General features: G+C 45.4%; 1 protein-coding gene across 1 annotated transcript in view; it reads right to left on the minus strand.

Annotated features, from left to right (window-relative positions):
• LOC115105532 (adenosine receptor A2b) overlaps positions 1-6,096 on the minus strand; it is a 29,255-nt gene extending 23,159 nt beyond the window's left edge. Inside the window, exons 1-2 of the mRNA XM_029627689.2 lie at positions 5,853-6,096; positions 5,157-5,620 (exon numbers count right to left, since the gene is read on the minus strand). Of these exons, the coding sequence (XP_029483549.1) occupies positions 5,157-5,476 (320 nt within the window). The 5' untranslated portion in view covers positions 5,477-5,620; positions 5,853-6,096. The remainder of the gene's footprint in view (positions 1-5,156; positions 5,621-5,852) is intronic.
• Between the last annotated feature and the right edge of the window lie 6,264 nt (positions 6,097-12,360).

Raw genomic sequence — 12,360 nt, forward strand, 5'->3', positions numbered from 1 at the left:
ACATATTGGATAGAATGCTGTTGCTTTCCTGATTAAGTTAATTCTTGGAAAACCACTGTAAATGGAAAAGCAACCGTTTTCCTTGTCATTTCACACACACCAGCACTGAAATCTGATGTGGTAGCAAGTAAGAGGGCTTCTTACATAATGTGAGAAGAAGTCCTGTGAGCAGGAAAAACTCCTGGCCTTAGTTACAGTGGGGTCGGGAAATTATTGCCACCCTTGTTAAAGATGATCAAAAATGAATGTCTAAAATAAATTATTCAAATACTGAGCTATATTGTATGCAAAAAAACTGGAAATTACAATACAATTAAATTACAATTACAATTAAAATACGATTGCTCAGAGAAAGAGATTTTGTTAAAAACAATTCTCAAAAAGGTATCCAAATGTAAATGTAAATGTAAATTATTGACACCCTTGTTTTCAATACCTCAATTTGCAAAGATAACGGGCACTGAGTTTTCCCAAAAAAATGTTTAGGAGGGAACTTAAACCATTCCTCCATGCAGAATCCTTCCAGATCCTTGATATCCTTTGTCTATCAATTCAAACCACAGGTTTTCAATGGGTTTCAAGTCTGGAGACCCAGATGGCCATTGCAAAATGTTGATTTTTGTGGCCAATTAACTATTTCTTTGTGAATTTGTGTGTGCTTGTGATTATGGTCTTGCTGGAAGATCCACTTGCGGCTGAGTTTCAGCCTCCTGAATCCTGGCAGAGGCAACCAGGTTTTCGGCTAAAATATCTTTGTACTGGGTAAAGTTCATGATTCCATTGACCTCAACAAGAACCCCGGGACCAGCAGAAGAAAAATAGCCCCGTCACATCAAAGATCCACCACCATATTTTGCAGTAGGTATGGGATTATTTTCTGCTCATTCATTCACATTTTGATGCCAAACCCACTACTGGTGTGCGTGGCCAAAGAGCGCTATTTTCATGTCATCTGACCAAAGCACCAGTTCCAATCCAAGTGCCAATGCTTTTTAGCAAACTCCAGGAGTTTACATTTGTTGGGTGACATGAAAATAAAGCTCTTAGGCCATGCTGAAACTTCTGTAAGTGGATCTTCCAGCAAGACAATAACCCCAAGCACACATCAAATCCACAAAGAAATGGTTTAGCCACAAAAAAAAACATTTTGCAATGGCCATCTCAGTCTCCAGATTTGAAACCCATTGAAAACCTGTGGTTTGAACTGAAGAATGTAGTCCATAATCACAGACAAAGGATTTCAAGAATCTGGAAGAATTCTGCATGGAGGAATGGTCTAAGATCCCTTCCCAATGTATTCTCCAACTCATAAAACATTTGAGAAAAATGCTCAGTGCTGTTATCTTTGCAAGGTGAGGTATTGAAAGGTAATGAAAACAGGGGTGTCAATCTTTACCTACTTTTTGAGAAAAAACATTTATTGTTAAACAAAATACTTCTGTGCAATTGTAGTAGTATAAAATAATATCATTTCCAAATGTTTTTAGCATACAATATAGCTTAGTAATTGAATTATTTATTTTATACAGTAATTTTTGCTCATCTTTATCAAGGGTGTCAATAATTTCAGACCCCAATGTCTACTGAAACCTTTTAACCTTTTATACTCTGATACTGCAATAAAACATGTTAAAAAAAACAGCTGCCTCCGGTCTTGTCTCGCAAATAATGATTTTCTCTATCTGAACCAATTTGTCTCATCTATCGTCGGGCTGCCAGTGTGGCAGACTCTGCTACCACCACTGTGCTCCTCTGCCATCTCCAGCTCTATATCAATGATGACACGGAGGCCAGCAGGCTAGGTATCGATCAAGTGGGCCCACCCATTGTCTCAGAGTCTGAGGGAGAGAGGTGTGATGATCTATTATAGCGCCTTTTAAAGTGTACCAGGGGTGGTGCCTCACAAACTACATCAATATACCATTGAAAAATTAGCTACCTTGCTAAATGTATCTACTCTAAAGCTGCTTTTACAATCTCTTCAGGCACCCATGTCCTTTGAAAAACAAGCCAGAGCCCAGTGCCCCCCAAACCATAACATAGTTTTATCTACACAATCAAGATTTACAGTCATGAGTGAGACCTCAAGAATGCTTTGGTTCAGCTGTGTGCTGTGTTGTAGCCTGTATGTGTAAATGACTAGTCTCAAGCTACTTCGACTGCAGGTTTTTGAAGTTGACTTGTCTTTGGAAATCTCAGGACAGAGCAAGGAGGTGCATTCTGGACTCCCTTTTCGGCCAGCGCAAAGGAGGATAGTTTGCAATTTTGTCATGTAAAAACTGCCGCACTGGCATTTTCCAGCCCTAACGCCAGGTTCGGCAATTTACCTGTCTAACATCAGCTCCCTTGCGCTGAGGTGTGGCAATATTTGAGGTGTTTCCTTAAAAACAAGCGCAAATGTGACAATTTTATGCAGAGCTAATGGGAAGTTAAGATACCGTTAAGACCTCCTTTTTGTGTAACACAGTTGATGATGGCATGGATTTTGAGAGCTGAAGCGCAGCCTATCCAGCCATGACTCACAGTGCCCATGGAAGGAAGATGTGCCTTTTGATCTCGTATTTAGAAACAAAACAAATGTATTGGTTTTAATCAAATTAAACGAATTGGGGGGGAAAAACAATCATTGCCCACTCTCCACTTAATCAAGGCTGGTTTAGCAGCATTGCATATTTGTCTTTTTATTCTGGCCATTTGCTAAAAGTACACAGAACAGCACAAACTGGCTCTAACCAGAATAGAAAGGAGTGGGAGGCCCCTGGTGCACAACTGAGCAAGAGGACAAGTACATTAGAGTGTCTAGTTTGAGAAACAGACGCCTCACAAGTCCTCAACTGGCAGCTTCATTAAATAGTACCCGCAAAACACCAGTCAACGTCAACGGTGAAGAGGCGACTCCGGGATGCTGGCTTTCTAGGCAGAGTTCCTCTGTCTAGTGTCTGTGTTCTTTTGCCCATCTTCACTTTTTATTGGCCAGTCTGAGATATGGCTTTTTCTTTGCAACTCTGCCTAGAAAGCCAGCATCCTGGAGTCACCTCTTCACTGTTGACGTTGAGACTGGTGTTTTGCGGGTATTATTTAATGAAGCTGCCAGTTGAGGACGTGCAAGGTGTCTGTTTCTCAAACTAGACACTCTAATATACTTGTCCTCTTGCTCAGTTGTGCACCGGGGCCTCCCACTTTTTCTATTCTGGTTAGAGACAGTTTGCGCTGTTCTGTGAAGGGAGTAGTACACAGCGTTGTACAAGATCTTCAGTTTCTTGGCAATTTCTCACATGGAATAGCCTTCATTTCTCAGAACAAGAATAGACAGACAAGTTTCAGAAGAAAGTCTTTGTTTCTGGACATTTTGAGCCTGTAATCGAACCCACAAATGCTGATGCTCCAGATACTCAACTAGTCTAAAGGCCAGTTTTATTGCTTCTTTAAATCAGCACAACAGTTTTCAGCTGTGCTAACGTAATTGCAAAAGGGTTTTCTAATGATCAATTAGCCTTTTAAAATGGTAAACTTGTATTAGCTAACACAACGTGCCATTGGAACACAGGAGTGACGGTTGCTGATAATGGGCTGTACGCCTATGTAGATATTCCATTAAAAAAAGTTTTTAAATCAACCGTTTCCAGCTGTGACTGGCACCTACTACCACACCCCGTTCAAAGGCACTTAAATATTGTGTCTTGCGGCCTCCCGGGTGGCGCAGTGGTCTAAGGCACTGCATCGCAGTGCTAGCTGTGCCACCAGAGACTCTGAGTTCGAGCCCAGACTCTGTCACAGCCGGCTGCGACCGGGAGGTCCATGGGGCGACGCACAATTGGCCTAGCGTCGTCCGGGTTTGGCCGGTAAGGATATCCTTGTCTCGCGCACTAGCGACTGCCGGGCGCGGCGCATGCTATCCAGGTCGCCAGGTGCACGGTGTTTCCTCCGACACATTGGTGCTTCCGGGTTGGATGCGTGCTGTGTTAAGAAGCAGCTTGGGTTGTGTTTCAGAGGACGCATGGCTTTCGACCTTCATCTCTCCCGAGGCCGTACGAGAGTTGTAGCGATGAGACAAGATAGTAACTACTAACAATTGGATACCATGAAAAAGGGGGGTAAAGAAATTATAAAACGTTTTTAAAATAATAATAATTGTGTCTTGCACATTGACCCTCTGAATGTTACACATACACAATCCATGTCTCAATTATCTCAAGGCTTAAAAATCCTTTAACCTGTCTCTTCCCCTTCATCTACACTGATTGAAGTGGATTTAACAGGTGACATCAATAAGGGATCAAGCTATCTCATGGAAAGAGCAGGTGTTCCTAATGTTTTGTACACACAACGTCTTAAAAAAGAACAAGAAAAATACAGTAGACAACAAATTCTCAATAAAATGCCCAAGATAGTGGTGTAAAGTACTTTAGTAAAAGTACTTTAAAGTACTGATTAATTATTTTTTTGTGTATCTGTACTCTTTTTATTTTGCCACTTCCTAAATAAAATAATGTACTTTTTACTCCATACATTTTCACTCACACTTAAAAGTACTTGTTACATTTCGAATGCTTATTAGCATGACAGGACAATGGTGCAATTCACACACTTATCAAGAATACATCCCTGGTCCTCCCTACTGCCTCTGATCTGGCAGACTCACTAAACACAAATGCTTCATTTGCGTGTTGTAGTGCCCCATGCTATCCTTATAAGGCAATTTGAAATGATTTATACTTTTACTTTTGATACTTAAGTATATTTCAAACCAAATACTTTTACTCAAGTAGTATTTTACTGGGTGACTTTCACTTGAGTCATTTTCTATTAAGTTTTACTCAAGTATGACAATTGGGTACTTTTTCCACCACTTTAAGATAAATATATATCCCATAAGATAAATATATATCCCAAAACACAGAGGTTTTTGTGAATTTGTTGTCTACTGTATTATTCTTGTTCTTTTTTAAAGCCATTTTAATCGTGTACATGATACGCTACTGCAATACATTTTCCCCGTCAGTAAAGTATTCCTAGTTGACCTGTCTTGAAAAACATGTCTATTTGTCTGGGCTTTTCCTGAATTACTTGTAAGTATATGCTATTCATTTTAAATCACAAAACACAGATTTCAATGTCTGTCTAGCAATGAAAATCCCAAATAAAAAGGTACTCACCTGAGGGGTATATTGATGGCCAAATATCTATCAATTGCAACTGCAAGGAGGCTGAAAATTGAGCTTTGAGTCAGTACCAAAACAAAACAGGCAAGAAAAAGACATCCATAGAAGTCCAAAAGGATACCGATGCTTATTGTTATGGCAAAGGGGATGGCAAGGCAACCCACCAAAATATCTGCCACAGCCAAAGACACCAAAAAGTAGTTAGTTGCTGTTTTCAGAGTGGTGTTGATGGCGACAGACCAGCAAACCAATACATTGCCAGATATGGACAATATTGCTATTAATATCTCAAATACTATGTAGTACGAATTCATCTCCGCAAATATGTCAGAACATTAGGTCGGTCTTCGAAAATAAGTGTCATGAGCGACACTGTTCTAGTGGGTCCAAAAGAGAAATAAAGTATTTTTGCAATAATCCAAGAACCTTCCAAAAGTATGGTTTGTGTAAACAGCCATCTGTGAAAGGGAAAAAGAACATAGGATACTTTACTTTTCTCCAAAGCAAACCCTGTAATTACAATTGTTTGAAATGTGAATTATTTGCGACTTCGTATCGGTTATCATGAATCTAACAAAAATGCGATAGTATGCTACTACAATCACTCTAACCAAGCCACATGTTATCAAATATACATTCAAAACATAACTTATATCTGCAAACAATTTCTTAAATAGCTTTGTTGCTTACCCCTCTTGAAACAGTGCATTATTTGCCAGTCCTTTACTTGTGCGCCCGGTCCCTTCAAGCCAAGCATCTGTTGCGTGGCTGTTGTGCATAGTAGTATTGTGGAGATTCACTACGTCACATGGTTTTTCAAGTAACGAAAAAAATGTCATTACACAAAGTAGGCTAGCCACGCATCAAATTCAGCGATTTCTACAGACGTGTGATGCTGTGATGCTGTGAACAACAGCTCCACTTTAATGAAGCTCAGACAAGTCATCACTTTATAGCGTATACGCACCTATTAAAGTTGGTGTAAACAATGAACCAGCATGCTTTCAGGTTGATGTAGTCGTTTTTTCGTTTTTTATTGTGCTGGCAATAACCCACTCAAGACATGTACGTCTTTTCATTTCAAGGCCATCCCTCCACGGATGTCTAAAATGTGTGAATTGATTCATACACGAACTCCCACCCAGTTGTTCTCCCTAAGCAGCCTGGTCTCATAGACTAGACGTAACATAGTAAACGTAGATCCGAAACACTGATATTAGAATGATTATGTTACATTTGAAAGAAGGTTATTAAGGCAATGAAAGGAGGGTGGTTGGTCGGGGTGGATTGGTAGGTGTATAACGCAAACGTCTAGTAACCCAAAGGTTGAGTGTTCAAATCTCATCACAGACAACTTTAGCATTTTAGCTAATTAGCAACTTTTAAACTCTAACCCTTTTAGCTAACCCTTCCCCTAACCTTAACCCTTTAACCTAACTCCTAACCTTAACCCTAACCCCTAGCCTAGTTCATGTTAGCCAGTTAGCAATGAAGATATGTTCAGTCTAGGATCATTTCCTTCTTTTTACACTGAACAAAAATATAAACATAAATGCAACAATTTCAAAGATTTTACAGTTCATTTAAGGAAATAAAATATTTAGGCCCTAATCTATGGATTTCACATGACTGGGAATACAGATATGCATCTGTTGGTCACAGATACCTTAAAAACAAGGTAAGGGCGTGGATCTGAAAACCAGTCAGTATCTGTTGTGACCACCATTTGCGTCATGCAGAACTTCACAACTCCTTCACATTGTGTTGATCAGGCTGTTGATTGTGGCCTGTGGATTGTTGTCCCACTCTTCTTCAATGGTTGTGCGAAATTTATGGAATTGGAACACACTGTCGTACACGCCCAGAGCAACCCAAACATGCTCAATGGGTGACATGTCTGGTGAGTATGAAGGCCATGGAAGAACTGGGACATTTTCAGATTCCAGGAATTGTGTAGAGATCCTTGTGACATGGGGCCGTGCATTATCATGTTGAAATATGAGGTGATGGCGGCGAATGAACAGCACGGCAATGGGCCTCAAGATCTCATCACGGTATCGCTGTGCGTTCAAATTGCCATCAATAAATTGCAATTGTGTTTATTGTCCTTAACTTATGTCTGCCCTTATCATAGCCCCACCGCCACCATGGAGTACTCTGTTCACAACGTTGACATCAGCAAACCACTCGCCCACACGATGCCATACATTCTGTCTGCCATTTGCCCGTTACAGTTAAAACCATGATTCATCTGTGAAGAGCACACTTCTCCAGCGTGCCAGTGTCCATCAAAGGTGAGCACTGAAGTCGTTTACGACGCCGAACTGCAGTAAGGTCAAGGTCAAGACCCTGGTGAGGACGAAGAGCACGCAGATGAGCTTCCCTGAGACCGTTTCTGACAGTTTGTGCAGCAATTCTTCAGTTGTGCAAAACCACAGTTTCATCAGCTGTCTGGGTGGCTGGTCTCAGACAATCCCACAGGTGAAGAAGCCGGATGTGTCATGTTATGTCTTGTCCCTGTGCTTTCTCTTCTCTTCGTTTCCCCCTGCTGGTCGTATTAGGTTACTATCTCTCTCTCTCTCGTTCCGTTCCTGCTCCCAGCTGTTCCCCATTCTCCTAACGACCTCGTTTACTCTCTCACACCTGTCTCCTCTTTTGCCCTCTGATTAAGTCTCTATTTCTCTCTCTGTTTCTGCTTCTGTCCTTGTCGGATTCTTGTTTGCTTTGCCCCTGTCCGTTTTACATCCGCTCCTATCCTTGTTACACCTGACGTCTCTAGACAGTTCATTGTCGAGGTTGACGCGTCAGAGGTGGGCGTGGGAGCCATTCTGTCCCAGCGCTCCCATTCTGACGATAAGGTCCATCCTTGCGCGTATTTTTCTCATCGCCTGTCGCCGTCGGAACGTAACTATGATGTGGGAAACCGCGAACCTGCTCGCCATCTGCTTAGCCCTAGGCGAATGGCGACAGTGGTTGGAGGGGGCGACCGTTCCTTTTGTCATTTGGACTGACCATAAGAACCTTGAGTACATCCGTTCTGCCAAACGACTTAATGCGCGTCAGGCTCGTTGGGGGCTGTTTTTCGCTCGTTTCGAGTTCGTTATTTCTTATCGTCCGGGCTCAAAGAACACCAAGCCTGATGCTTTGTCCCGTCTCTTCAGTTCTTCAGTAGCCTCCACCGACCCCGAGGGGATTCTCCCTGAGGGGCGTGTTGTCGGGTTGACTGTCTGGGGGAATTGAGAGGCAGGTAAAGCAAGCACTCACTCACACTCCGTCGCCGCGCCCTTGTCCTAGGAACCTTCTTTTCGTTCCCGTTCCTACTCGTCTGGCCGTTCTTCAGTGGGCTCACTCTGCCAAGTTAGCCGGCCATCCCGGCGTTCGGGGTACGCTTGCTTCTATTCGCCAGCGTTTCTGGTGGCCCACTCAGGAGCGTGACACGCGTCGTTTCGTGGCTGCTTGTTCGGACTGCGCGCAGACTAAGGCCGGTAACTCTCCTCCTGCCGGCCGTCTCAGACCGCTTTCCATTCCCTCTCGACCGTGGTCTCACATCGCCTTAGACTTTATTACCGGTCTTCCTTCGTCAGCGGGGAAGACTGTTATTCTAACGGTTGTCGATAGGTTCTCTAAGGCGGCTCATTTTATTCCCCTCGCTAAGCTTCCTTCTGCTAAAGAGACGGCACAAATCATCATTGAGAATGTTTTCAGAATTCATGGCCTTCCGTCAGACGCCGTTTCGGACAGGGGTCCGCAATTCACGTCTCAATTTTGGAGGGAGTTTTGCCGTTTGATTGGGGCTTCCATCAGTCTCTCTTCCGGTTTTCACCCCAGTCTAACGGTCAAGCAGAACGGGCCAATCAGACGATTGGTCGCATCTTACGCAGTCTTTCCTTTCGAAACCCTGCGTCTTGGGCAGAACAGCTCCCCTGGGCAGAATACGCTCACAACTCGCTTCCTTCGTCTGCGACCGGGCTATCTCCTTTTCAGAGTAGCCTCGGGTACCAGCCTCCTCTGTTCTCGTCCCAGCTCGCCGAGTCCAGCGTCCCCTCCGCTCAGGCTTTTGTCCAACGTTGTGAGCGCACCTGGAAGAGGGTCAGGTCTGCACTTTGCCGTTATAGGCGCAGACTGTGAGAGCCGCTAATAAGCGTAGGACTAAGAGTCCTAGGTATTGTCGCGGTCAGAGAGTATGGCTCTCCACTCGTAACCTTCCCCTTATGACAGCTTCTCGCAAGTTGACCCCGCGGTTCATTGGTCCGTTCCGTATTTCTCAGGTCGTTAATCCTGTCGCAGTGCGACTTCTTCTTCTTCCGCGACATCTTCGTCGCGTCCACCCGGATCTTCCATGTCTCCTGTGTCAAGCCTTTTCTTCGCGCCCCCGTTCGTCTCCCCGTCCTTGTCGAGGGCGCACCTATCTACAGGGTCCGGAAGATTATGGACATGCGTCCTCGGGGCCGTGGTCATCAGTACCTAGTGGATTGGGAGGGTTACGGTCCTGAGGAAAGGAGTTGGGTTCCATCTCGGGACGTGCTGGACCGTTCGCTGATCGATGATTTCCTCCGTTGCCGCCAGGTTTCCTCCTCGAGTGCGCCAGGAGGCGCTCGGTGAGTGGGGGTACTGTCATGTTATGTCTTGTCCCTGTGCTTTCTCTTCTCTTCGTTTCCCCCTGCTGGTCGTATTAGGTTACTATCTCTCTCTCTCTCTATCGTTCCGTTCCTGCTCCCAGCTGTTCCCCATTCTCCTAACGACCTCGTTTACTCTCTCACACCTGTCTCCTCTTTTGCCCTCTGATTAAGTCTCTATTTTCTCTCTGTTTCTGCTTCTGTCCTTGTCGGATTCTTGTTTGCTTGCCCCTGTCCCGTCCTGTCGTAATCTGCCTCTTCATCAGATGCTGCGTGTGAGCAGGTGTCTCTGTCCTCTACGGCCCGCGCCTACCCAGAGGGACCTGCAGTCTGTTGCCGCTAGCCCTGCAATTCTCCTCTACTACTAGAAGGAGGACTCTCCTGCAAAGATAGAGGATTTATGTTTTCCCTGTTTGGACATCTCCTGTAAAGATTGAGGATTTATGTTTTCCCTGTTTGGACATTAAAAGACTCTGTTTCTGTTGAATCGCTGTTGGGTCCTCACTCACCTGCATAACAGAAGAATCCGACCAAGAATGGACCCAGCGACTTCGGATCCTCTCTACTCAGCCGTCGAGATCCAGGGAGCGATGCTAGGCAGACACGAGCAGGAATTGTCTGCTGCTCGACATGCCGTTGAGACCCTGGCCGCCCAAGTCTCCGCCCTCTCGAAACATATTCACAATCTCCGCCTCGATCCACCGGCTACTTCCAGGGCTTCCGAGTCTCCGGAGCCCAGAATTAATAACCCACCGTGTTACTCTGGGGAGCCCACTGAATGCCGCTCGTTCCTCACCCAGTGTGATATTGTGTTCTCTCTCCAGCCCAACACGTACTCCAGGGGTACAGCTCGTATCGCCTACGTCATATCTCTCCTTACTGGACGGGCTCGTGAGTGGGGCACGGCAATCTGGGAGGCAAGGGCTGAGTGTACTAACCAGTATCAGAACTTTAAGGAGGAGATGATACAGGTTTTTGATCGTTCAGTTTTTGGGAAAGAAGCTTCCAGGGCCATGTCTTCCCTATGTCAAGGTAATCGATCCATAACGGATTACTCTATAGAGTTTCGCACTCTTGCTGCCTCCAGTGACTGGAACGAGCCGGCGTTGCTCGCTCGTTTTCTGGAGGGTCTCCATGCGGAGGTAAAGGATGAGATTCTCTCCCGGGAGGTTCCTTCCAGCGTGGATTCTTTGATTGAACTCGCTATTCGCATAGAACGACGGGTAGATCTTCGTCACCGAGCTCGTGGAAGAGAGCTCGCATTATCCGTTTCCCCCCTCTCCGCATCACTACCATCTTCCTCCACTGGCTCAGGTGCTGAGTCCATGCAGCTGGGGGGAATTCGCATCTCGACTAAGGAGAGGGAACGGAGAATCACCAACCGCCTCTGTCTCTATTGCGGTTCCGCTGGTCATTTTGTCATTTCATGTCCAGTAAAAGCCAGGGCTCATCAGTAAGCGGAGGGCTACTGGTGAGCGCTTCTACTCAGGTCTCTCCTTCTAGATCCTGTACTACCTTGTCGGTCCATCTACGCTGGACCGGTTCGGCAGCTTCCTGCAGTGCCTTGATAGACTCTGGGGCGGAGGGCTGTTTTATGGACGAAGCCTGGGCTCGGGAACATGACATTCCTCTCAGACAGTTAGGGGAGCCCACGGCCATGTTCGCCTTGGATGGTAGTCCTCTCCCCAGGATTCAGCGTGAAACGCTACCTTTAACCCTCACTGTCTCTGGTAATCATAGCGAAACCATTTCTTTTTTGATTTTTCGTTCACCTTTTACACCTGTTGTTTTGGGCCATCCCTGGCTAGTGTGTCATAATCCTTCTATTAATTGGTCTCGTAATTCTATCCTCTCCTGGAACGTCTCTTGTCATGTGAAATGTTTAATGTCTGCTATCCCTCCTGTTTCTTCTGCCCCCTCTTCACAGGAGGAGCCTGGTGATTTGACAGGGGTGCCGGAGGAATATCATGATCTGCGCACGGTCTTCAGTCGGTCCAGGGCCACCTCCCTTCCTCCTCACCGGTCGTATGATTGTAGTATAGATCTCCTTCCGGGTACCACTCCCCCCGGGGTAGACTATACTCTCTGTCGGCTCCCGAACGTAAGGCTCTCGAAGATTATTTGTCTGTAGCTCTCGACGCCGGTACCGTAGTCCCTTCCTCCTCTCCCGCCGGAGCGGGTTTTTTTGTTAAGAAAAGGACGGGACCCTGCGCCCCTGTGTGGATTATCGAGGGCTGAATGACATAACGGTTAAGAATCGTTATCCGCTTCCCCTTATGTCTTCAGCCTTCGAGATCCTGCAGGGAGCCAGGTTTTTCACTAAGTTGGACCTTCGTAACGCTTACCATCTCGTGCGCATCAGGGAGGGGACGAGTGGAAAACGGCGTTTAACACTCCGTTAGGGCACTTTGAATACCGGGTTCTGCCGTTCGGTCTCGCTAACGCTCCAGCTGTCTTTCAGGCATTAGTGAATGATGTACTGAGAGACATGCTGAACATCTTTGTTTTCGTTTACCTTGACGATATCCTGATTTTTTCACCGTCACTCCAGATTCATGTTCAGCACGTTCGACGTGTCCTCC

This window comes from Oncorhynchus nerka, linkage group LG22 (genome assembly GCF_034236695.1).
Source record: "Oncorhynchus nerka isolate Pitt River linkage group LG22, Oner_Uvic_2.0, whole genome shotgun sequence".
Classification (NCBI taxonomy): Eukaryota; Metazoa; Chordata; class Actinopteri; order Salmoniformes; family Salmonidae; genus Oncorhynchus; species Oncorhynchus nerka.